Source organism: Pseudozyma flocculosa (genome assembly GCF_000417875.1).
Source record: "Pseudozyma flocculosa PF-1 unplaced genomic scaffold scaffold00019, whole genome shotgun sequence".
Classification (NCBI taxonomy): Eukaryota; Fungi; Basidiomycota; class Ustilaginomycetes; order Ustilaginales; family Ustilaginaceae; genus Pseudozyma; species Pseudozyma flocculosa.
In genome coordinates, this window is record NW_006920887.1 from 223,342 (window position 1) to 247,571 (window position 24,230).

The window sequence follows — 24,230 nt, forward strand, 5'->3', positions numbered from 1 at the left end:
TTCGGTCGGTTCATCGGTCGGTCGGTCGATTGCTAGCGTCCATCCCTGCCTCGCGAAGGAAGTCAATGTGGACCCATCCCCTCTCTCGTCGAGATGGAACCTGATATCGATGCTTTACCTCCCGGGCCGAATGTTCGACTGCGCCTGATAGTGCTCGTCGATCGAGAGAAGATCGAGTCTACATACCGATTCGACCAGACCATCGACGTCGCCATCTCAGACAGTGCTCTACGCCCCAACTTCCAGGCAAGTACCGCGCAGCACATCCGATACAACTCCTCATATCCTCTTACTCTACGTACGTAAGAATGGACAGCCGACCTCGGCCCCCTCGACACCCTATCCGCGGATGGCGTGCCAGACGGTTTCGGCGAAGCCGAGCGCCTCTTCCTCGCGGTACCTGCCTGCGACGACCTGGAGACCGATGGGAGCGCCGTCGACGAGGTCCGGGTCGTACTTGTCGTTCCAGCGCCTGTCGTCGTCGCTGTACCACCCGTCGTGGGGCGGCGAGGAGCGCTTGGGATCCAGCTTGGCATCGACGCTCGATACGGGCAGCGAGATGGCGGTGTAGTCGAGCAGGTTCCACTGCGGGAGAGGAGAGAAGAGGAGCAGCACGGGTTAGCAGCCAGAGGCGCCACTGTCGCGCTACGTCGCCGCGTCCGGCCAGGCGACTCACCAAGCCCGTGTAGAGGATCCAGCACTCGTCGTCGTGCTTCATGGCCGGGTAGACGGACGTGGGGCAGAGTACAAAGTCGACGCCGGCGTCGCGCCAGTGGTCGAGGGCGCGCTTGCGGTAGACGGTCTTGCGCTTGTTGATCTGCCACAGCTCGTAGGCCGACTTTTCGGGCTTGCCGACGCCCGTCACCTGCGGGCCCAGCGGTTCGTCGCAGCCGGAGATGGCCTCGAGGACGTCGCGCCCGCCGTCGGCGCAGAAGGCGTCGCCCATGATGGCGAGGCCCTGGCCCGGCTCGTAGGGCACAAAGGGAACCACGTCGTGGCCCGCCTTGGTCAGGGCGTCGCGCGCCACCTGGAGCGCCCGCTCGTACGGCGGGAACGGGTGGACGTGCAGGTCGGTCGACATCAGGCCCTGTCGAAGGTGACGGGGTACGCATCGGTCAGCCGCCGTGAAGCACAACCGCGTCGCGCCGCGCCGCGCCGCGCCGATGCTCACAATCTTCAGACCCTTCTTGGCCTTGGCGGCGTCGTACCGGCTCTGGCTCCACGGCATCTCGGGCACCAGCGGGTCGTACAGCCAGGGACGGCCGGCGAGGATGGCCTTGGTAAAGGTCGTCAGGCCGGAGAGGGTGCGGGTAAGCGGGCCTAGCACCGAGGGGATCGTCTCCTGGCCTGTCGTAGTCGGGGCGGTCGACGAGGATCAAGGTACGCCCACCAGGTCAGCCACGACGACCTCCGATCAACGCCACTCCGGCGCCACGGTGACGCACCTTCCATGCTGTTGACGGCGCCCTCGTAGGGGAAGCGGTGCGACGAGGGCCTCAGCCCGAACAGGCCGCACATGCCGGCGGGGATCCGGACGCTGCCGCGGCGCAACCGGGCGAAGTGCGGGCCATCGTCAGCGCAAGACATATTTATCTCTCTCTGGGCGCAGGAGCGGCAGCACGGCCTTACCTTCCGCCGACGTCGGTGCCCACGCCGAGCGGGCTGCCCTTGATGGCGACGAGCGCGCCTTCGCCGCCGCTGCTTCCGCCGGTGTGGAGCTGCAGCGCACAGGAGAGAAGATGCAAATGAGGCGATGTGCCCTCGGTCAGTCACAGCACGCTCGCGATTGGCCCTGCTGCGTGTCCGAGCCCCTGCTCACCAAGCGGTTGTGGGGGTTCAACGTGGTTCCTATCGAGGCGACAGAAGGGGCAGGCTCGTCAGCGTCGAGGACGGGAACCCCGTTTTAGCACGCCCCAAGGCGCTAGAGGACTCACCAAAGAGCTCGTTGCGAGTCTCTGCAAACTGCAGGAGGTCGGCGAGGGGCGGGGTGGGCGGTTCGCGTCAGCAATCGGTCGAGGGTCCACGCTGCGATCCGACGACCTGCCGCGCCTCACCATGATGGTCTGGGGCAGGTTCGTCTTGACAAAGGGCACGGCGCCGGCCTCCTTTAGCAGAGCGGCTGAAGGTGGCGAGCCGGAGGTACGATGGGCAGGCCGTTAGCACTTTGTCGTCGACGACGACGCCGCGGGCTCATCATCGCCGCTCTGACCACTCACTGCAGACGGCGTCGTGGTCGGCCTGTCTACCAACGTACGACACGTAGGCGATGGTGGCGTCGGACCCCTTGATGCGAAACTGGTCCTTGAGGCTGACGGGCAGGCCGTGCAGCGGCCCGCGGGTCTTTCCGGTGGCCTGGAGCTCGTCGTCGAGCTCCCTAGCCCAGCGGCGGGCATCGTCAAAGTGGATCTCGGTGATGGGGTTGACGAGGCGGTGGGCGATGCAAGCGCGTTTGATGTAGGCCTCGAGCACCTCGGCCGCCGTGTACTCGCGCTTGGCCAGCTTGGCGAGGAGGACGTCGACGTCGTCGATTTCGGTGATGGCCACCTCGGCGGGCGTCAGCAGGCCGCAGGTGGCGGGGAACGAGACGACGCTCTTGCCGTCGACGGGGGGCAGCTTCGAGGCCGGGATGTCGTACTCGGCGGGGATGAGGGCGTCGCGCTCGGCACGCTTGCGCGCCACGACGGCCTTCCAGTCGGGCTTCTGAGCGGTGGTCATATCTTTGCTGCGGTCGTGGCTCGAGGAGTGGGGTGCGGTCAAGCTACGGTCGATGGCGAGGACGGAAGCGGGCCGAAGAGGGGCGGGCCGAGCCGATGGTGTTATATGGGCCTACGGTAACCCCGCACTGGCACGGCTAGGGACGGTCCGAAGCCGACGACGAGCAAGCAACCTAGCCTGCCTGCTGGATCGGTACGGTAGGTGGCCAGCAGGGTAGGCTGTCCGTGCACGCTCGCTTGCAAAACCCACGACCGCATCTTCCGGCCTCCACCCGGCACGGACACACGCGGGGGGCGAGCTCGCCTCGACCCCACGCCTCGCTTCCTCGTCCCGACCACCACCTAGCCTAGCCCAGCCTTTGGCCTCGCCTGCTTTGCGTTCCCACCCAACCTCCATCGCGCGGCCTGCCCTCGATCGCCAAAAGTCAAGCCCCAAACAAGACGCCGCGGTAGAGCCCGGCCTACCCGTCCCGCCACAACCTCGACCGCCCCGCCAGCGCACGTACCATACCGACCCGACCGCCGAATGGTGTGCAAAAAGTGCGAAAAGACGCTCTCCAAGAGCTCAGCGCCCGATCCTTTCGTGAGTGCCAGCATTGCAGCATCGACTGTATCGCGGTCGCTCACTGCGGAGGCTCACTGGAGCCCCACTGCGGCAGCTCATTGACAACCCAACCATCCCATACCTCTCTTCCTTGGCCCTGTCTCCCCCGCCCAACGCCGACAGCGTAATCGCAACGCCGCCGGCTTCCTCGTCGCGTCGGGGTCGGGTGCCGCGAAAGCTCCGGCCGCGGGGCCAACGCTCGCCGCCTCGTCGTCGGGAGGACGCCAGATTGGGCAAAACAAGCTCCTCTCCAAGGCGAACCGCTTCAGCCCGACGGCGAGCAAGTGCAAACTCTGCAAAGGCTCCGTCACCCTCGACAGGGCTACCTACTGCCAAGGTAAGAGCGGCGATGCACATCGTGCCAGAGCGATATGCAATTCTGGCCAGCTTTCTCACTGCCATCTGCTCCATCTTTCTTCTCATCGTCCAGGCTGCGCGTACAAGAAGGGCCTCTGCGCCATCTGTGGCAAGCAGATCCTCGATACCACTCGCTTCAAGCAGTCGTCAGCTTGAAAGGCGGCGCAGCAGAGCGACATTCATCCTCGACGCCCGGCGGATCAGGGAACCCGCGTACCCGTCAGTGCCGATCCGCTGCCGAGGCGGCTGGAAGAAGCGTTCAGACGGTCGAATGCTCGCTCCTTGTCGTCGTGCCAGACCGCGGCACCTTGTCCATGCGTTCCCCGTCCCGTCCGCCCTTAAGGCCATCGAGTCCAGCGAGCCTCCCACTCTGTACCATACTCCCTGTACCATCACCATCATCGACCGCTCCCACGTGTAACCCAGTCATATCCGGCAGCCCATCCCTACTCGCTTCGCGGTCGACGGCGAGCGCGGCCAGGCAGTGCTGCGAGAAGGTTGCGCCGAGGAGGGTTCAGCTGCCACGGCCCGATTATTATTGGACTGAGCCCCGATCTGTGGTGCGGGTGACGTATTCGGGTCCGTAGCGAGGCGCTGGCCAAAGCGTCGCGAAGGATCGGCAGATCGATAAACGGGGCATCTCTTCTTGGCTCGGGCTCGGGCTCGGGCCAGGACGGCGAGGGGCCTGGCAGCCAAGGGCCCAGCGGCATGAAAGCGCCGACGGGAAAAGATGAAGCGGGCACGGATGCTTCCGCTCGCTCGCTCGCTCGCCCGCTCCCTCGTCATCCGTCTTTATCCACATCTGCACCGCCACCGCCCTTGTCTGCCGCCACCATCACCTCCCATCTCCGCACACTTTGCACTCGCTCGCACCGTCACCACCACCTCCTCCCCCATAGACACCTCTCTACAATGGTCGGAACGCTCGTCCTCACCCGCCACGGCCAGTCCGAGTGGAACAAGCTCAACCTCTTCACTGGCTGGAAGGACCCGCAGCTCACCGAGCTCGGACGCGAGGAGGCCCTGGCCGGCGCCAAGAAGATCAAGGACTCGGGCATCAAGTTCGACATTGCCTTCACCTCGGCGCTCACCCGTGCCCAGACCACGCTCGGCATCCAGCTCAAGGAGATCGGCCAGGAGGGCATCGAGATCAAGAAGGACCAGGCCCTCAACGAGCGCGACTATGGCGAGCTCTCGGGCCTCAACAAGGACGACGCCCGCAAGAAGTGGGGCGAGGAGCAGGTGAGTGGCTCGTGGCGTGTGGCGCACGGTCGGGTCTGGCCGCCATGCGGCGGATGCGTGACCCGTACCTGTACGTCGCAGTCGGCTGACGCCTGGGCTCTCGAACTTTACGTTGCCATCTTCCTGCCGCCCTCCCGAATCTACAGGTCCACATCTGGCGCCGATCCTACGACATCCCCCCTCCCGGCGGCGAGTCGCTCAAGCTGACCGCCGAGCGCGTGTGGCCCTACTACCACAAGGAGATCCTGCCTCTGGTCAAGGAGGGCAAGAACGTCATCGTTGCCGCCCACGGCAACTCGCTCCGCGCCATGATCAAGGACATTGAGAAGATCTCGGACGACGACATTGGTACGTCGGCCGGGCGTCCACCCAGTCCGCGGATCGACGGCGATCTTGTGCTGACCGGCTTCTCTCCCTTTACCTTGCACCTCCCCCGCACGACCCACAGTCGGCCTCGAGCTAGCCACTGGCGTCCCGATCATCTACAAGCTCGACCAGGACGGCAAGGTCGTCTCCAAGGAGATCCTGCAGTAGACAGCTGCCGCGCGCTCCTTGCTCTGCTCCCCCCTCAGGCGCTGACACTCTTCGTCGGCGTTTCGGGAAGGTAGAGCCGCCGAATAAGAAGACCTGAAAGACGCCCGCGCAGCCTCGAGTCCGAGTGCACGTTGAGTGTGCTGCTTTGCTCCGGGAGCTGAGCAGCTGATAGCGCGAAGAGAGGAACCAGAGGACGACGGTCCGATGCCCGACCGAGTGCAGCGGGCGCTCAAAGAAGCCCTGCAGAGTGTCGCGTGAGAGCCTTGCCACAGGCTCAGCAGGTGGCCTAGTCAGCATGGCATCGCCATGCCAGGCTCGAGGTGATGGCCATGCGCCGTCCTAGAAGAACGGCGGCCGTCGACGTGGCGAGCGCAAGGGATGCGGAGGGCGGTGTCGAGCGAGCGACCCAGCCGCAGCATAGCCAGCTGCGGCCGGGCAGGCAGCGGGTCGGGGCTGTGAGCTCTCCCTCAAAAAAGTGGAGGAAGCCAGGCAGGCGATCCATCCGATCGAGAGGCAGCATGCATGTCTCTGGGTGCTTCCGCCCGCTCGCTCGGCCTGGTCCCCAAGAGGGGAGAGCGCGCGGGGACCACCGCCGGCTCCATGGCCACCACCGCTTCGTCTGTCGCAGCTACGCCTGCCTGCGAGCCATCCCCAGCGCAGCGGAATCTTCTGCTCGCTTGCCGGTCGAGAGCCAGCTTTGCCCGCCCAGCCCTTTGCGTTGACATCGGACGAGCCGCCCGTGCCTCTGGCCCTCGCGTGATTTTTGTCGGCACAGACGAGACCCTACCTAGCCCAAGCCTCCACCTGGAATGCGCGCTCAGGCCCTCTTCACTCACCTTGCTTGCTTGCCTCCCGCCGCCGAGCGAGCGAGCGGGCGAGCGGGCGAGCCAGCCTCTCCAAAGCAAGGCGCATCCCCACAACAACCAAGCAAGCCAGCCACCGCCGAGCGGGCAGACCGGGCCTGGCCCAGTCCCTTTGTCGTTCCTTGCCTCCCTCACCTTCTCTCTGGCTCGCTTCCCCTCGCCATCGTATCTTCCGCACCTCGACTCGTTTCCAACCCTTTCCCACCCTCCGACGCTCTGACCCGACACCATACATACCCTACCCTCACCCCGGCCGTCCTGCCCCATCACTGCGCATCCAGGTCGGCTCATCCTGCCAGCCAAACGATATCTGACCGTACCTCCTGGCAGGCTCGCCTTCAGAGCTCGCCCTAGCCTCGGAAAGCACACCTTCTCGCTGCGATACCCCCATCGATACCAGCAGCACCACCGCGTTTTTAGGCATCTACCCCACCACCGCCACCGGAACCTTCCGCCATCCCTGCATTCAGAGCCTACCTGCCCGCCTGCCTGCCGAGTACCGGTCGCTCGCAACGCCGCAACTAGCTGAGCCGGGCTGCGTGAATGGCACGCCCTATCCCCTGATATTCATCAACCTCGTACCGCCTCCCGGCGTCTCCTCCGGGGACACTGTCTCGGACTGGTCCTGGCCACTATGGCGGACGGCGTCAACTTGACAAAGTGAGTGGATTGTCGGCGGGATTGCCGAAGCGCGAGCGAATGCGTGCAGGACAAGCTGCCTTGCTTGCTCGCTTCGCCCATCGGCCGCTTCCGAAAGCCACTGTCTCCAGCCTCAGCCCTGGGGGAACATCGTCCCGACTGCCAGGATGATGACGGCCAAGGCCCGATCCCGCATACATGTGCTGACGCTCTGGGCCTGCCCCTTTATGACCTCGATCTGCGCTTCCGCCCTTCCCTCGCCAGGTCGCGCGCGCAATGGGAAGCGGCGCTCAACGGCGCGATCGGCACGTTCCGCGCCTTGGTCTCGGAGTCATCGTCCAAGGCGTGGAAGCCGGTCCCGCACAGCGCATCGGCCGCGCCCAACGCATCTGTGACTGCCTCGACCCCGGCATCCAACGCCGGCTCCCTCCGCGGCTCTCCCGCCATCGGTACCTCGTCGTCGTCAGCAGCGTTCAAGGGAAAGGCAAGGGAGCCGACGCTGCGACCCGCCCTGTCCCATACCGACCTCGCCGGCCGCAACCAGAACGGCAGCGCCGGCGCCAGTGCTGCGGACGATGCCGGCGCTGCTTCCAACGGCACAGATCCGCAGCCGTCTTCTGGGCCCTTTGTCCTGAAAGCGCTCCGGTCGGATCGCGTCGTCGTCCATCGACGGAGCGCAAAGGGCGCCGACATGTACCGCGCCGTGGCAGAGGTGCCATACGACGGACAGGCGGATCTCATCGCTTTCCAGTCCATCCTGCAGACGCCAGACGCGCGATCAATATGTGAGCATCCGAAGCCTTCTAGCCTCAGCGCAAAACCGGCTGCTCGCTGTGCATCTAAGCTGACGAGACCTGCAAGGCTTGTCCAAACTCTCCCTCTCGCTCCTTCTTACGAACTTGCGCCGACCTGCCAGGGGATCGGCTGGTCGACGGCGGTGAGCTGATCGAGCAGCTCGACCCAAGCACCCGAGTGTGCAAGACAAACTACCGCCTGGGCTGGCCTGCGAGCCCGCGCGATGCCATCACCATATCCCGCACGCTGGCCGACGACTCGGTGCTGATCGACGTGTCGACTTCGCTGCCGCGCTCGCCCGACGCCCCCGCGTATCTCCGACCCGCGCCGCCCTGCGTGCGCTCCCACGTCCACCTGATGGCGTGGTGCATACAGGCGATGCCAGCCGAGACCTCGGCCACCGGTGCGAGAGGCTCGGCGTCGAGGATCAAGATCACGGTCTTCTGGTCTTGGGACCTCAAGGGCGCGTGGCTGGGCATGCCGTCGGGCGGCCTCGGCGTTCAGCTGCCGGATCTGATCAAGGGCCTCGTCCGCCAGGTCCGAGAGGGCAGCGGCCACGTCCCCGCCGTGCTCAACTTTGGCAGCTGCGTCGAGGTGCTCTCGAACTCGTTTGACCCGTCGCGCGACACCCGCCACACCGAGTATGCCATCGTCATCGAGGACGAGGCGGCGCGGCTCGCCGAGGATCGCGCCGAAAAGGACCTCGACACCCTCAACCGCATCCGCGCACGGCGACGTCTCGAGGCTGGGATCGAGTACTCGCTGCCGGCGACGCAGGGATGGGACGTCCAGGTGTCGGTGCGGTCGCAGACGCGCTCCAGCCAGAGCGCCGCGTGGCACGCCGTCGCCGAGCGGCCTGCCGGCTCGCAGCGGATCCTGCTTACCATCAGGCACGCCAAGCTCGAGGACCCCGATGAGATTGTCAAGGCGACGGTCCGGGTGCAGCGGGTGGCCGCCAGCACGGGCCTCCGCCTCAACGACTCGCCGTTCGACATTGTCGAGAGCGAGCCGCGCACCGCCACCGCCCTGTCGGCCCGCATCGTCGAGGACACGGCCAGCGTCTCCAACATCTCGATCGGCACCGCCTCGACCGGCGGCAGCTCGTCGGCCCAGGCGCTCGGCGCCATGGCCAATGCATCGCGCGGCGGCACGCCCAACCCGGCCGGCTCGCTCGGTGCCATCAATGCCCTTGTGCGCCGCAACTACATCTACTTCACCAGCCTGCTTCAGGAGCCCGAGGCCAAGTGGAAGCCGGTCGCCGACACCAAGGGGGTCACTGTGATGCAGCTCGACTCGATCGACCTCACGCTGGTCGTCTACCGCGCCGAGGCCACGTTTGTCGGCGTGAGCGTGTGGGACCTCTTCAGCACCATCAGCAATCCGGGCGCTCAGGCGTTCTGGGACAAGGGCCTGGACGATGCCACGCTGCTCTCCGACGTCAGCGACCTGAGCTCGCTCTGGCACCTCAAGACCAAGCCCGCCTGGCCAGTCAGCGCGCGCGACTCAGTCACGGTGCAGACGGCCTACAAGTCGCCCGCCTCGGTCCACATCTTTTCCTTTTCCACAGACGACCGGAACCACTTCCCCGCCATCCCAGAGCCCGAGTCTGGTACGATCCGGACCCAGATCGACCTGCGCGGCTGGTCGGTCGAGGCTCTCTCGCCGACCACGGTCCACGTCACGATGCTCGAGCAGTCGGACCCAAAGGGCTGGACGAGCAAGTCGTCGACGCCATCGGCCATGATCAACGCGGTTGCCGGCGTCGGAGAGTATGCCATCAAATTTGGTGGCCCGCCCGTTGCCACGCGGCTGCTGGGCGCCCAGGCGAGGACGTCCAAGTACGACCACGACAAGGCCACCTTCCGGTTCGAGTACGAGGCCGTCGACCTCGGCGATGATGCCGCCGAGGCGCCCAACGTCGAGTGTGAGATCCGCTGCGACGTCGAGGTGTGGGCCTCGAGCCTCGATCTCGTCGTCGACCCGCCGCCGATCTCGGTCTCGTGTCTGCGCAGGCACAGGCTGTCGCAAGGCGGCGGAGGGCTGTGGCTGACCATCGAGCACGTCGCCGCCTCGCTCGAGGACGACCTCGCGCGCATCACGGTGCGCAAGGGCGCGTCGCGCGAAAAGGGCTCAGTCTACGTCAACGGCGCGCAGATGCGGGTCGACCTCGACGAGATCAAGGGCGACGAGGTCAAGCAGCTCAGCAAACAGAAGCGGACCAAGCCCCAGCGCGTGCCGCTCGATCTCGAAGCGGCGCCGCGCAAGCCGACATCCGGCTCGACCAGGAACAAGGCCCAGGACGAGTCGGCCTCGTCAGCCGTCGCCGGAAGCGCCAGCAGCGAGATCTCGGATCTGGATGGCGCAGCGACGCGCGACGAAGTCCTGGCCGGCACCACACCGGGTCGTGTCCACCGCGGCGGCAATCGCGACGACGAGACGCCGATGCCCACCACCAACACCTTTTTCTCAGACGAGCGGCCGCGCCAGCCGATGACGTGCGCACTGGATGTTCTCTTCCTCCTGCGCCGCATCCATGCAGAGCGGAGCCCCGACCCCGCCGGCAATCCGGCGGGCTGGGCGCTCGTCTCGGAACGCAACGGCCTCTACGTGCGTCGGAAGCTGATGGAGTCCATCTCGAGCACCGTCGTCGTCCAGCGCGGCGACAAGGTGGTGCAGGGCCTGTCGGCCGAGGACCTCGTCGACGTCGTCTCGAGCCTTGGATGCCGCTCGCAGTGGGACGACAAGGTGGACACCACCACGCTGCTCGAATGCTACGGCAACGGCGCCACGACCTCGTTCGTCACCACAAAGGCGAGTTTCCCCTTCCGCGGCCGCGCCTTCCACCTGGCCAGCCTGACGGCTCGGGCGGCGCCGCCCGCTTTCCTCACAGCGTCGGGCGCCGGTCCCGATGGCAGCTCGATCCTGCCGCCGTCGTTGGCCTTGACGCCTTCGTCGCCGTCGTCTGCGTCGTCGCATTCCTCGGCAGCAATGTCGGGCCCCTCCGTCTACTTCCACGCATCGGCCTCGTTCCCCGAGCAGACGTCGCGCTACCCGCAGGAAAAGGTCAACCCGCTCGGCCTGCCGATGGGCAAGGTGTTGATCGACGGCTGGATCCTCGAGACGCTGGATCCCTACAGCTCGACCACATTCCAGATTCCCTCGACGCGCTGCACGCACGTCGTCGCGGTCGACTATGCCGGCTCGCTGCCCGCCGCGGTCAACACATTGTGGAACTCGAACCTCCCGCGTTCGATTCTGTCCATCGAGGCCTTCCTCAAGGCGCGCGGTGCTCTGCCCTCGGTCAAGACCCCGCCAAGCTGCATCCAGGTCCTCGGCGACGGCCGCGACGAGGACCAGGGCCTGATTTGGGTCCTCGACGATCCTGAGCGCAAGCATCTTCTCCTGTCCACGGCATTTGACCCGCCCACCCGAACATTTGCCACCGTTAGCCTGACGAAGCCAGCTCGCTCGAGCTTGCCACCGCTTCCGCCATCGCCGGAGCCGGCGAGGATCAAAGCCAAGACGGTCTCTGACGCCTCGACCACCAAGGCGGCCGCAATCCGCGCAACAGCATCGACCGCCACGCTGACGCCGTCTTCGGCGCTTTCGGGCCAGCCGACCAGCGAGGGCATGTCCGGCACGGGCGGTGTCTCCCTCTCGCGCGCCACGTCGATGAACTCGATCACCAGCACGGGCGCCAACGCCTCGACGCCGTCCACGCTGCGGGGTCGGCCGTCGGCCATCCGCGCAGACTCACGGAGGGCCGTCGACATGCTGCTGATGGAGGTCGAGGTGGAACTGCGTCACTTCTCCAAGGGCTACGACGTTCAGATCTTTTCCGAATTCCTGCCCCGCCCGTCATCGTTGCAGCCGCCACAGCCGGCGCCGCCGTCATCGCCATCGCTTTCCCACCCCAAGGACACGGCTTCCACGGCCGAGGCCAGCTCTGAGGCGCAAGGCAAAGCGACATCGGAAGGCCGATCCAGGAGCCCAGAGCGACCTTCGGCATCGAAAGAGACTCTATCGCTCTCAATGGCATCGGAGCCGAAGCAGGACCTGCCGATCCAGATCAAGGTGTTCGACCTCCCACCCTCGGCCGTCTTGGCCGCTACGCTGGATCCCTCGGCTCGCCCTCGCAAGCATCTCGTCCGTGCGACACTGCCAACCACGGCCTTCCTCGACCCGATCGAGGACCCGCTGACCGGCTCCAAGCCTCCGGAGGTGCCAGATTGGTACACGAGGCTGCAGGATAGCGGCGCGGTCCTGCGAATGGTCGTCAGGCCGCTCAATCCGCTCGCGCCGACGGATGCACCCGCATCGTCGTCGCAGGGAGTCGGCGGCGCCGCCTCCTTTTCCACGCCCGTGGGCAAGGTGCCCGTCCGATGCGCCGGGGCCAAGCTGGACGTCGTCCACGTCAACCTCACCTCGGCCATGCTGCAGAAGGAGCACGTCGGCGCCGAACCCTTCGCCCAGCTGCGGAGGGCGCTGCCGCCCTCGCCCATCTCCAGGGCGTTGCGCCACAGCAAGAGGGGCGAAGAAGAGGACGAGGACGGCGACGCCGACAACGACAACGACAACGACGATGACGGCGACGCTGAAGACAACCTCCGAGACTCGAGGCTGCCCAGGTTGCTCCAAAGTCCGATTGCGGCGGACCTCGAGCTGCGCAAGCCAGCGCAGAGCGATACCCCGATCGGCCTTTCGTCGAAGTCGGGGAGCGGCAGCAGGGCGGAGGCGACGGCGACGGCGAAGGAGGGTGACCCGGACAAGACGACGGGAGCTGCGAAGAGTGGCGATGCGCTTGGCGCCTCGGCCTCGACGTCGGCAAGCGGATCCGGGCGACCGGCCAACGCTGAAAGGGTGAGTTCTTGCGAGACGGCGAACGGGGAAGCTCGCTCGCACGCGATCTGGTTCGACACGCGCTGGTCCGACCGACTCACCTCCGTGTTGCTCCGCTCCGCGGCTTCATCGCTACCGCGTCTACACCCCTGCTGCCCCCTCACAGCCGGACGCCAAGGCACCCACCGCCAAGCCAGAGAGCAGCTCGACCAATTCGCTCATCCACATCCTCAACAGCTACCCACTCTCACGTCTCGGAACGGGCTCGGCGCTCGCATCCTCGCTCACGTCAGTCTCGAGCGTGACGGCCAAGGGCTCGTCGGTGGCCTCGACGTCCACCTTCCAGACCAAGGCCGGCTCCCTGGCCGGCGGCGACATCCGACGTTCGCCCACGCCCAACTCTGCCGGCGGCAACGCCGGCGCCGGTACCGGTGCGGGCGCCAATGCCAAGGACAAGTCGACAGCGGCATCGGCGACCGGGTCCGGGTCGTCGTCGTCGGCTTCTCCCACATCGGCCGCCGCAGCCGCCGTGCAGGAGTCGGTCACGGCCGTGGCCCAGGCGGCCGCGCGCAAGCGTTTCAGCACGGGCAGCGTCCTCATGATCGCCCTCATCGCCTTCCTGCTGGGCTCGCTGACCCGGAGCTTCCTCACCCCCGTCGACTACGTCCTCGTGCAGTCGTCGCCGTCGTCGTCGGAGCAGGCTGGCGGCGGCATCCGCAGGACAGCGGCCGCGCTGCAACAGCAGCAGCAGCAGCAGCCGCAAAAGGTGACGCCGAGGCTGTCGGATGCCGCCGCTTCCGCAGCCGCTTCTGCCACCGCCAGCAACGCGGCCGACGACAGCAGCAGTGGCAGCGGCCTGTCTGGCGAGGTAGAGCGGTACCTCCGGCTGCTTGGCGGCGGCGGGAGCAGCAGCGGCGCGCCACTGTCGACCCTGGCGCAAGACGACGGCGCACCGCAGCGCCGATGGCAGGAGATCCGGCGCCTGCTAGAGCTCAAGAGGATCTGGGGCCGGTGGACGCTCGTCCTGGCCCTGATGCGGAGGTAGAGGCGATAGATGATGGGCGATAGGGAGACGCGGGTATACATGGAGGGATGCTGCGAGGAGAAAGGCGGACGGGCCCTGGAGGGGGACATGGGAGATGCGGGTGCGCTGCGGTCCTAGCCGCTACAGCGCCAGACCGGTGATGCGCAGGTTCCTGGAGCACGAGCAGCGAGGATCAGAGGGGCATGAGCATCGCCGACGCTCCAATATCACGACCGAGGCGCGCAACGGCCACTCACTCGCGCAGGATCGTGTCGTTGACGCTGTTTAGGATCGCCTTGATCTGCCTCGTCGACTAGCGGTGGCGGCGGCGGCGGCGGTGGCGGCAGCGGCGGAGTCGAAGCAAGGGGACGACGAACGCATCGGATGGTCAGTATGGCAGGGCGACCAGCCGCCAGCTCGCCTCGCACTACCATCTCGATCGACCTGCGGCAGCGGCGCCATCCGCCGACTCACGGTGGCAATCGTCGTGTGGACGTAGATGGGCCGCTGGGGCGCCACGCTGCGGCTGCTCGTGACGCGCAGGCGGAACTCCTTGCGAAAGTAGCGCCAGACGTCTTCGAGCTCGTTTTCGCCGTCGAAATCGGGAAAGTGGTCGGCCACCTTGACGCCGCGCAGCAGCTTGCGCTCGAGGATGTCGATCTTGTTGAGAAAGAGGATGAGCGAGACGTCGCGCAGCAGCGGGTTGGCTGCAATCTCCTCGAAGAGGAGCAGCGAGTCGGCGACGCGGTTGACGCTCGGATCCTCGAGCAACGTCTGGTCAAACGCCGAAACGGGGGCAAGGAAGATGATGGCGTTGGCGTCGTCAAAGTACGAGGCCCACGCGTTGCGCTGGCTCCGGCTGCCGCCGACGTCGTAGAGGTGGTAGGTGGTGGCCTTGTCGATGCGGATGCGCTCGTCGCTGATGCCGACCGTGCGGACGCGGGCGTAGAGAATGTCCTCTTCGAAGTCGTAGCGCAAAAGGGCAAGTCAGATCGAGTCCGTCAGCAAAAAGGCCAGCCAGGCAGAGGAATCGACGGCGGGCCCAGCAAGCAACCCTCGGGACGATTTGCCGCAGTCCGAGCGTTCCAGGGGATCGTGCACCTACCATCAGTCGGCTCGTAGCCCCGCTGAGCGATCCTCTCGTAGTTGTTGAGGAAGCTGGCGTGGGAAGGAGAGGGAGAGGAGGAGGAGGGAGAGGGGTGCAGAAAGGCAAAAGCGTGATGCGGTTTGGTCAGGATACCAGCTCCGGCTCCCACTTTCGTACAAAGCAGCCGTGGTGGACCTACTAGATATCGCTGTCGCTTGACTCGAGCTTGCCGCGCTTGCGAAGCTTCTTCGCGCTCGGGCTGTGCCAGAGCTGCAGCACGTCCTCCTTGAGCGCGATGAGCATCTGCTCGGCGCTCTCGCGCTTCATGCGCCTGCGCGTATAGATGCGCTGGTATTCAGCCGTCCGTCCCTCGGCGCTGCTGCCGCCGCCCGCCGACGCGTCTATCTGGCCCAGGACCGGCGAAGACCGCTTGCGGCGCAGCGATCCGATCAGGTCGGCTCGGCCGCTCGAGGAACGCGTCGACTCGGCCACCGACTCGGCATCCGACTCGGTGCCCTCGCTCGACAGCCAGCCAAGCTTCTCCATGATCCTGTCCTGCCAGCCGGCGCGGAGGAGGATGGGATGCTGCGGGCTGCGGCTCGTGGGCGAAGCTGGCTCCGAGAGGTTCGACCAGGGTGAAGGCGACCGCCCACTCATCGACCCAACTTCTTGCTCCTCGCCAATGGCCCCCAGGCGCTGCCGCAGCCCCTGCTCGAGCGAGAGGATCGGTGCCAGCTTGAGGCGGTCGAGCAGAGCCCGCTTCTCGGCGGCCGTGGCCATGATGCTGGGGCTGGGTGAAATGGCGCGCTCGGCGCCGCTCGCCGCGGTCATCGCAGAGTTTTGGCTTTCCGGCTCGGCGGCGGCCTCGAGCCGCTCGAGGCATTCGAGCAGCCCGCGGAGCGCGGTGATGACGTTGAGGTGGACAATCTCGCGCCACCAACGTCGGTTAGCCTCGTGCGCCTTGGGCTCGTACAAAAGCCGCATCTGCGTACGACATGGGACCGTGCCACGCATCAATGATGGGCGTCAGCATTGCAAGCTCCCTCGGGCCCGAGAAGGACAAAGGTCCGCGCCGGCTTACATACCTGCTTGAAGATGGTGGTCTTGCCTGCACCCGCTTGACCTGTCGTGGTCAGTCCGAGCGAGTGCGACATCAAAACAATGACAGGAGGGGCGAGCGGCTGGGTCAACGCTGGCCGGTCGAGCCAAGCCACATCACGTTGCGAGTCTGACAGGCGCGGTGGGGGCCCGCTCACTCACCGAGGAGCAGAATGCGGACTTCGCCCTGCTTCTCCTTCTTGCGCCGATTGGCATCCTCGCGAAGCCTCTTGTCGATCTCATCGCTGACCTTTTTTGCCTCGGCCTCGCGGGCGAGTCGGGCGGAGCGCTCCGCCGGCGTCTCACGGGCAGGCGGTCGAAGGGCGAGGGTGATGGGGTCCTCCATGTCGATGGCGAGGGCTCGGTGAGCGGCAACGGCGGGTTTGGCAAGGCAATAACCGAGGAGAGACGACGGATTGGCCCGGGTAGTGCGATGGCGGCGGCGACGGCGACGGCGACGGCTGACCTTAATGCCTTTTGTACTTGTACCGGACGCGCCTTAGCGTTGAGCTGCGAGTCTCTGACTGCGGAAAATCCGCAGGCGGCTCAACCGGCGGGAGGAGGTGGGTGCTGTCGTGAGATGAAGCAATGCAAGCGGCGGAAGCAGCAGCAAGGGATGATGAACTTGCTTCGGGGCAGAATGCTAGCCTTTCGCGGCCGGGACAGGTCGAAGAGTCTCCGAGGGCCTGGGTCCGCTCGTTGGGAAAACCCCAGCGCGAGCGAGCGAGCGCGGAAGATGAAGAGACCTCCTCCGAGCCTTGCAGGTGCTGCAGTAAGAGGGGGGACCGAGACGAGCACGCGTTCGGAGGATATCGAGCACTTGGTGGCCCGAGTGTAGCAACGGCGCCGGAGCGGTGCGAGGGCGATTCGAGCAATGGGCTGGAGCCGCGGCGGGGCAACTTTGTCGTCGCTCAAGGGAAGACCAGATATTAGGGCTGAGTTGGTCTTGCGTGCTCGTTGGATGTGTATGCGCGACGGTAGCCTGGCCGTGGTGGGAGAGCGAGGACGCAGGGGCAAGAGATGATGGGGAGGAAGGCGCGGTAGGCAAGGAGGAGAGCAGAGCGGCGGTCGCAAACAGATGTGCAGCAGATGGTAGACTGAAGGACGGAGACGAGGGCGAAGCCGAAGGTTGTCCTGATCAGGCTAGGTGGTTGGTAGAGGAGAGCGTCGGAGGGAGGGGGACCTGTGCAAAGGGGGAGGAGGAGACGGACGATGGAGGAAGGAAGCGCGTGTACATGCCCCCTTCAGCAGCAGAACTGGACGTAGACAGCGAGAGGGTTCACGGCGAACCGGAAGGCACGAAGCAGGGAGAAGGACGATAGGTGAGGAGAGGGCCAGGATCAAGCAAGAAACGAATGAGGGGGAGCCAAGGCGAAGGGGGCGGACCTGCGATGGGGTCAAAAGGAAGGGCGAGGGGAGCATGAAGTTTATACCGAGCATAGGCAGGCAGGCAAGGCAGGTGGAGATGCGGGCGCGGACCCTTGCTTGCTTGCCTGCCTGCTTGCTTGCTTTGCTTCTTCCATGCCGTGTGTGCCTCGCAGATGAAGGCCTCTAGCGAGCCAGTCAGCCAGACGACCGCCCTGCCATATGCATGATGCCTGGTCAGCGTGCCCTTCCACGCACGAGGTCGATGGACGGCCACCCTCCTCTAGGCTAGGCTAGGTTTGGCCAGTCGGGTTGGCGGGGCGCAGAGCCAACCCTGAGCTTGACCTGGCTAGCCGTGGCTTGCTGGCGTCGGCGACCATCCGGTTGGGCAGGCCAGCAGGTCGCCGGAAAGCTGCCGGCAATGCCGTGCGCGGGGCGAGCTGGCCTGCCTTTCCGGCAGAGCGGGAAGGGTAGCGAGCGAGCGAGCAAGCAAGCAAGCAAGCAAGCAAGCGAGTAGTTGGTGGGCGAAGTGCGCGGGGCGCAGGGACAAGCGGGGCATAGCGGCGGGTCCTATCTGAGCAAATCGGCCAGATGAAGCAGGCAGGCCAGCAGGCTAGGTTCATGGTTGCATGGTGTGATTCGGCCTCCTGGCAGCAGCGAGGCAGCAACCAAGCAAGCAAGCAAAGCAAGACAGGGCTTAGAGACGAACATCAGCAGGCCAGGCCGGGCTGGTCAGGTCGCGCGCGCCAGAGGCCGGCAGGGATGCTGCATGGCATAGAGGCCCTTGCCTGGCTCCGGTCTCTATCATGCTCACGGCGATGCGAGCGGGGCGTACGTTTGGCCTATCTCGCTCGCCCCCTCTTTTCTTACGGTGCCCCTCTGTCTGAACTCGACTCGATAACCGTGGTCTCGGAAGGGCCGGTGATGCTTGCCAGCGAGCGACGAAGCCAGCGGAAGGGAATCCGATGATATCGAGGGTCAGACCCCTGGCCAAGCCAAGCTGGAGCGGAGCAGTGCCGAGCTCGCCCTTGGTCAGCCCCGAAAGAGGGGAGGGACCGTCCCGCTCTCCTGCTGCTACGACGAGATCCTACCTACCTCTGCTTGCCTGCTTATTGCTGCAAGGCCATCGTCGACCGTCGACCGTCGAACGCGGCGATAGGGTACAACGGCTGCCATGCATATCTGTAGGAAGCCGTGCGTGCAAGCAAGCAAGCAAGCTTGCAAGCTCAAGCTGCGCTGCAGCTGCGAAGAGCCGTGCGTGCGGGACGCAGCGAGCAGCAGCAGCACCAGCAGCACCAGCAGCGTGGGGCGCTTCCTCGCCGACCCCAGCCCGTTTTGCGGGTGGAGCGTGCAAGCGAGCGAGGGCTGCACGCAGCGCCTGCAGCGCAGCGCACGCACGCGCCACCCTTGGCTTTCCTCTCTCTGCTTCTGCTTGCTTGTGGAATTAAGGTTTCGTGAGGCCCCAGTCTAGTCCCCGCATGCCTGGGGAAAGGCAGAGGCGGCCGGCTAGGGTGATCAGCCGGCCAAGCAAGGCTAGCACATGCATGCCCACAGGCAGGCGGCTTCGAGCCACGGCTAAAGTAGGCCGGAAGCGCTGCCTGGCCCGCCTTTCGCCGTGTGATCTTCATGTGATCAGACTTCAACGCCTCTCTAGGACGTCTGCAGGCAACCCCTATCAACTCGACTGCTCTGAAGAACAAACTGGGATGGATTCGGATGTAGAGGTGACGAGTGGATGCCGGGGTAGGAGGGGTAAAAGTACAAGGACCTGAGCGGCGCTTTCGACCAAGACGAAGGGGCCCGCCGAGCCACAACGGGGGAGCCACGAGAGCAGAGTAGGTAGTCAGGACCAGAGACGGACTGAAGGAGGTGAAGGAGCGGAAGGGCCGAAGGAGGTGACGCTCCGGAAGACGGCCAGGCAAGCGCCGCTCGCGCACACCGTCGTCACCTCGAACCGGGCCGGCCGGAGAGACTCGATCCGAAGAGAAGCCAGGTCCACCAAGGCGGCAGGCTGCCGACGAGGTCGAGGAGGGTCGATGAGAAATTGTGGTGCTGCAAAGAAATGGGCGACGTAGTGCGATCGTGTTCTGGATGCGGTCGCGCGCGAGTCGGTGGTCGAGCTCAATGGCGCTCCGCCGGGTATCATCGGAATGCAGATGGCGGACGCGCGAGGACGTGCGGGCGAGAGGATGAGAGAATGGACGAGGGAATGAACGAGGTGGACGAAGAAGCACGAAGGGCGCTGGCAGCGACGCCGCAGAGGACTCGTCAGATGTCGATGATGGCGGCGCAGGCGGCAATAATCATGTCGGTGACGCCAGCCAGGGGCGGGCAGTCGCCGCTGCCCTGCACCGCGTGCACCTCGGGTCCTCCGACGAGGCCCAGCGCCTCGAAGCCTTCCTGCACCAGCTCGAGGCCGCGCCGGCCATCGCAGAAGCCGAGGACGACGGGGAACGAACCGGCGCGCGGGATGCGAGGGTCAACGAGGCTGTTGGAGTGGTCCACGTCCGGAGCATCGAGCACTTGGCCGGCGATGCGGAAGCTCTCGATGTTGGACGTGGTCCGCGAGCGAGCTGGCTTGCGCACAGGCGGCTGCGAGGCGGCGATGGTGGCGGCGGCGGCGTCCTTTGCAGCTCCATGTCGGTTGCTCGACGGCGCAAACGATGTCGAGTGGCGCGAAGACGAATTGAAGCCCAGCCGTCGGTACCACGACGAAGAGTGGCCGGAGCGCGGCTCGCCCTGGCCATGCTGCTGCTGTCGGTGGCCCGTGCCGCTGCCATTCGATGTGCCCGTCGGGAGGGCCCGGGCGCCGATCGGGTTGGCCGCAAGCTCGCGGTCGGTCGATCCGCTGTCGAGCCCAAACGCGGCCGAGCCTGCGCTGCCGCACTCTGAGTGCGGCGACGGGTCGCCAAAGGGCGTAAACGAAATCCGCATGTACCTCGAAGCCGGCATGTTGGCGGGACGGCCGATCAAGGGCAGGGGCACCAGCATCGTCAGCGCATCGGCAGACACCCGGTCCAGCCCGAGCAGCGCGTTCTCGTCGTCAGTGTTGCGGGGACGCGGCGGTCGCGCCTCGAGACGGCGGGGCACCTTGGCAATCGTGGTAGCCGACGCCAGGCTGAGCGCGCCTGCGTCCGCCGAGCGCGTCGTGTCGAGCGAGTTGCCCTGCGCATCGTCAGTCCAGCCATAGATGCGGGCCAGCGAGGCGTTGACGGCGGCCCTCGACTGCATCATGCTCAGACGCTCCGATCCGGACGCGGAGTTGGCGGGCAGCGACATGGACACACCGTGCACGTCGGCAGGGGGCGCTTGCGCCTTCTGAGATCGGCCCGCCGGTCCGTCGGCGAGCTCATGGCTCTCGCGGGACACTGCGGCCGTCCCCTTGCCGGGGCTACTGGTCGCGTCGGCGTGCGCCTGGCCTGCCACGCACGCCGAACCTCGGCGGGAGCCCATGATGGTCGATTCCGGTGAGACGGGACGCTCCACCAGCGCCTCGATCTGCTCGAGCGCCTTGCGGGTCAGGGCCATGGCTCGGTTCGGGTTGGTCCTGGGTGCCGATGGGCCCGCCGCTGCCGCCGCCGACGACGACAGCGGCACCATGGCTGCTGGACCGCGGGTGCCGTCACCGGCGGGGCAGCTGGGTGGGCTCAGCCCTCTGCTCGAAGCGGACGATACGCTCTGCGAGCCGCCGACCTTCCTCTTGAACCAAGTGCCGATCTTGCGGTCCCTGCGTTGCGACTGCGACTGGCTCGGAACAGAGACAGCAGGCGACCGGGCGTTGGCATTGACGACCGCGGCCGACGTCGATGCGCTCCTGGCCGAGATGCTACCCGGCGTGACCGACTCGGCCGTCCGGATGCGAGAGAGGGCGACATCCCTCGGAAGCAGCATGCCGTGGCTGTGCGCCGTCCTCCGGCAGCGCTGCTCTTCGTCGACCTGCATCGAGCGCCGGACAAGTCCCTCGGACGGGAAGCCCGGGAACCGCTGCTGGTCGCGTTGCTGCGTGTTGTGCTTCTGCTGCGTGCCGAGGTCGGCAAAGGTCGGAGGGGGAGCGTCGTCTGCCGACATGGGCCGGACCGCCAAGCTGCTCGCCGCCTCAAAGGGCGACCGGCAATGCCCGGCGAACAGGCTCTCCTGACCCTGGAGGCCCGCCGACGAAGGCGTCCGAGGCGAGGCCGGCGATGCGACCGACGTCTTGCTGCGGACCGACTCCGAGACGGGCGCCTCGGACATGCCGCAGGTCGAGGCCTGGCTGTAGCTCGTCGTGACCGGCCCGACCGACGACTGCGACGTGTGCGATCCGCTGCTTGAGCGGGAGCTGCCGGCAGATCCCAAAGGCGAGGCGGGCGGACGCGCCGAGGGCCAGTGCTCGCCCGGTTGAAACTGTGCGCCAGGCTCTCCAGGCAGCGAGGGGGCAAAGAGGTCTGCCGCGTCGCCGATCCCGATGCCGCTGCCGAGGTGGCTGTCGCTCGTTTTGAGGTAGGGCTTGGATCGCGATCGCCGCAACGTCTGAGTGTGGTCGCGGATGTAGGGCCGCGACCGCGAACGCCGAAGAACGGGGTAGAAGGGGAGGATCTTGGACTCGCTGTGCACCGAAATCGTGCCCGGCGAGGTCGGGCAGCTGTCGATGTCGCTGGTGCGCGCGCTGTCGGTGCGGATGCGGTGCTGGGCGAAGCGGAGGCGATGCACGTCGGGCCTGGCCAGCAGCAGAGTCGACGAAAAGGAGCCAGAGGGCTTGCGCAGGAACCCGAGATCGAATGCGGCCCTGGCGAACGTCGATCGCAGGGCGAGGCCGGGGATCTCGTCCGATGGTCCCAGGCGGTCGCTGACAACGACGGTGCGGAAGCCCTGGTCGTCGCAGCTGAGCCCCATCTCTGGGGCGCAGAAGGACTCGGGCACCACGACCCACTTCTTCTGCCGCTTGAAGCTGGTCGCCACCGACCACGCAATCTTGTTGTACCTGTTCGTCTGCGGGCAGACAAAGTCGGCCGAATAGAGGTGGCCATCCCAGTCATCGAGGTTGCCGATGTCGACAGAGTGCAGTCCCATTTCTTCAATCGAGAGGACGTCGAGCATCTTGAGCGGATCGGCCGGCTCCGGTGACAGGTAGGCCCAGCAGAGAGACCGCGCCGCCGCCGCTGTGGCTGCTGCAGCCGATGTTGGATCCTCAAAGGGAAAGACGCCCGATCCCTCCTCAATGTCGGACGGCGTTGCAGAGCTGTCCGGCGAAGGGTCGAAGCGGTTCTTCACGCGGCTTCGCGGCTGCAGCGGTTCGCGGCGCTGCTTTGCGGCCACGACGTCCGAAGATGCGTCAGATACGCCGAGGCTGGCAAATCCACCGAGCACCTGGTTGTCTGGCTGCTGCGGCTGCCAGGCCAGTGCCGAGTCATAGGCCACGGAGCTTGAATCCGCAGAATCGCCTGCCTCCGCGCGAAGCACTGCGTTCGACGAGAGGATCTCGTTGAAGTCGACGCACTCTGATCGCAAATGAAGCGCAAAGCTGTCCTCGGGTATCGCGCCGGCGGTGATCGCGGCGTTGGGCGGCGCTCCTCGGCTGATCATGTCTTCCGAAGAGCTGCGGTGCATGAAGGGAGCGCCGGAGAGGTGAGGGCTCCGTGCGAAAGGGTGCAGGCCACCAGACTGCGAGCGGAGGTGGGCGTCAAAGGTAGACGTGGGGCTGGCGCTGGACGACTGGGCGGCAAAGGCATCGCCCTCGCCACCCAAGGGCCTCGAGCTGGGACCGGCATCGCCACCAAGATCGAGGCCTTGCAGATCGAGCTTGAGACTCTGGCCTGACTGTTGTCGAGCATGAGATCGGCTCTGCTGATCGGCGGAAGGCGCACCGAGACGGACAGATACAGGTCCTGAAGACATGGATGCAGAGCCGGCCCCGGCGAGGGCGAGGGCGTCAGTGCCCTTGGGCATACCGTGCGGGCGCCTGTCGATCTTCTTGGACTTCTTGCCACCTCGCGCCGCTGAAGCGCTCGCCGAAGGGCGCGGCAGATCCGACGGCATGGCGCGAAGAGCCCCCGTTGATCCGTCGTCGCGGGCCAGCGAAAAGAGACGCTATGCCGAAGACGAAGGAGCAAGGCCGAGCGGGTGCGAGGACAGTGGCAGCCGGGGTGGCGGCCTTCACGAGCCGGGCGCGCACTGGTGAGGCAAACGCGGACGAGACGGCGGTCGGATGAACGGATCCTGGACAACGAGCCGTGAGTCGAGATGGATTGGGGGGACGTCGACAAGCCGTAGGCGGCCGGTTGGCGAGGCGAAGCGGCGGGAGAGATTTGTGTCGAGCGGCTGGTGGACTAGGGATCTTGCGGCGGCGACTCGGTGTAGACGAGCGACGGGCGAAAGGCGGCAAAAGATTCAATGCAAACGCATCCCTGAAGGCCTCGACGTGCGGCGAGCAAAGATGGAGGCGGCGATGGGGTCGGTGCAACGAGGTCGCGGGATAGTTATGGCTGAGAGCGCGAAGAAGGCGCCGCAATCGGATGTTCAAGCGATCGAAGGAGACCCGATCGCACTAGAGGGAGAAGGACGCTTCCGAGAATGATGGCGGCCGAGGATCGGATGTGGTGCAGCCGCTCAAAGATTGAGAGGCGATCGTGTGCTGGATGTCGGAAGCCAGGTGCCACCGTGGGGCGAGGCGAGGCGAGACGAGGCGAGCCTGCTTGTAGGAAGGTGGCAGGCGAAGGTGTATGCCCAGGGAGAGGGATGTGCGATGAGAAGTCGACGTGGTGGTCGCGGCGAGAAGGAGGAAGGGACTGGAAGGGGCGAAGAGTGTCAGGGCTTGGCCAGGCTTGGCATGGCAAGGCGAGGCGAGGCGAGGATGGCAAGGCGACGAAGGGAGGGGAAGGCAGGGGCAGGCAGATGAGTCGGACGGTCGCAGCGCGGGGGGGGAAAGGCAGGCAAGTTAGGCAGGGAAGCAGCTGGGGCCTGGGCCTGGGCTGGGTTTATGCCGCCGCCTCGGCTGGAGCGTTTGCTCTCGTGGCCCCCGGCCAGGCTAGCGGTTCAGTCTAAGGCAGGCAAGGCAGGCTTCCCTAGCCTGCCTGCCTGTCTGCCGGCCTGT

General features: G+C 66.0%; 6 protein-coding genes across 6 annotated transcripts; 3 read left to right on the forward strand and 3 right to left on the reverse strand.

Moving 5' to 3' along the window:
- Positions 1-339: 339 nt before the first annotated feature.
- On the reverse strand, positions 340-2,715 carry PFL1_05345 (uncharacterized protein; the record flags this gene model as incomplete). Its single annotated transcript, XM_007882877.1, has 9 exons — positions 340-585; positions 677-1,087; positions 1,172-1,347; positions 1,446-1,537; positions 1,630-1,718; positions 1,820-1,848; positions 1,935-1,962; positions 2,055-2,119; positions 2,217-2,715. The coding sequence occupies 9 exons, from the start codon at positions 2,713-2,715 to the stop codon at positions 340-342; spliced, it is 1,635 nt and encodes a 544-aa protein (XP_007881068.1).
- Positions 2,716-3,240: 525 nt separating this feature from the next.
- On the forward strand, positions 3,241-3,831 carry PFL1_05346 (uncharacterized protein; the record flags this gene model as incomplete). The annotated part of the gene is made up of 3 exons (XM_007882878.1): positions 3,241-3,297; positions 3,442-3,655; positions 3,749-3,831. The coding sequence occupies 3 exons, from the start codon at positions 3,241-3,243 to the stop codon at positions 3,829-3,831; spliced, it is 354 nt and encodes a 117-aa protein (XP_007881069.1).
- A 756-nt stretch (positions 3,832-4,587) lies between these two features.
- Positions 4,588-5,451, forward strand: PFL1_05347 (uncharacterized protein; the record flags this gene model as incomplete). Its single annotated transcript, XM_007882879.1, has 3 exons — positions 4,588-4,917; positions 5,064-5,265; positions 5,366-5,451. 3 exons carry the CDS (start codon positions 4,588-4,590, stop codon positions 5,449-5,451), a joined length of 618 nt encoding a protein of 205 aa, XP_007881070.1.
- Positions 5,452-6,948: 1,497 nt separating this feature from the next.
- Positions 6,949-13,632, forward strand: PFL1_05348 (uncharacterized protein; the record flags this gene model as incomplete). The annotated part of the gene is made up of 4 exons (XM_007882880.1): positions 6,949-6,974; positions 7,218-7,738; positions 7,870-12,608; positions 12,754-13,632. 4 exons carry the CDS (start codon positions 6,949-6,951, stop codon positions 13,630-13,632), a joined length of 6,165 nt encoding a protein of 2,054 aa, XP_007881071.1.
- A 120-nt stretch (positions 13,633-13,752) lies between these two features.
- On the reverse strand, positions 13,753-16,142 carry PFL1_05349 (uncharacterized protein; the record flags this gene model as incomplete). The annotated part of the gene is made up of 7 exons (XM_007882881.1): positions 13,753-13,783; positions 13,869-13,924; positions 14,086-14,570; positions 14,717-14,769; positions 14,898-15,682; positions 15,784-15,821; positions 15,959-16,142. The coding sequence occupies 7 exons, from the start codon at positions 16,140-16,142 to the stop codon at positions 13,753-13,755; spliced, it is 1,632 nt and encodes a 543-aa protein (XP_007881072.1).
- A 3,287-nt stretch (positions 16,143-19,429) lies between these two features.
- Positions 19,430-23,176, reverse strand: PFL1_05350 (uncharacterized protein; the record flags this gene model as incomplete). The annotated part of the gene is made up of 1 exon (XM_007882882.1): positions 19,430-23,176. One exon carries the CDS (start codon positions 23,174-23,176, stop codon positions 19,430-19,432), a length of 3,747 nt encoding a protein of 1,248 aa, XP_007881073.1.
- Between the last annotated feature and the right edge of the window lie 1,054 nt (positions 23,177-24,230).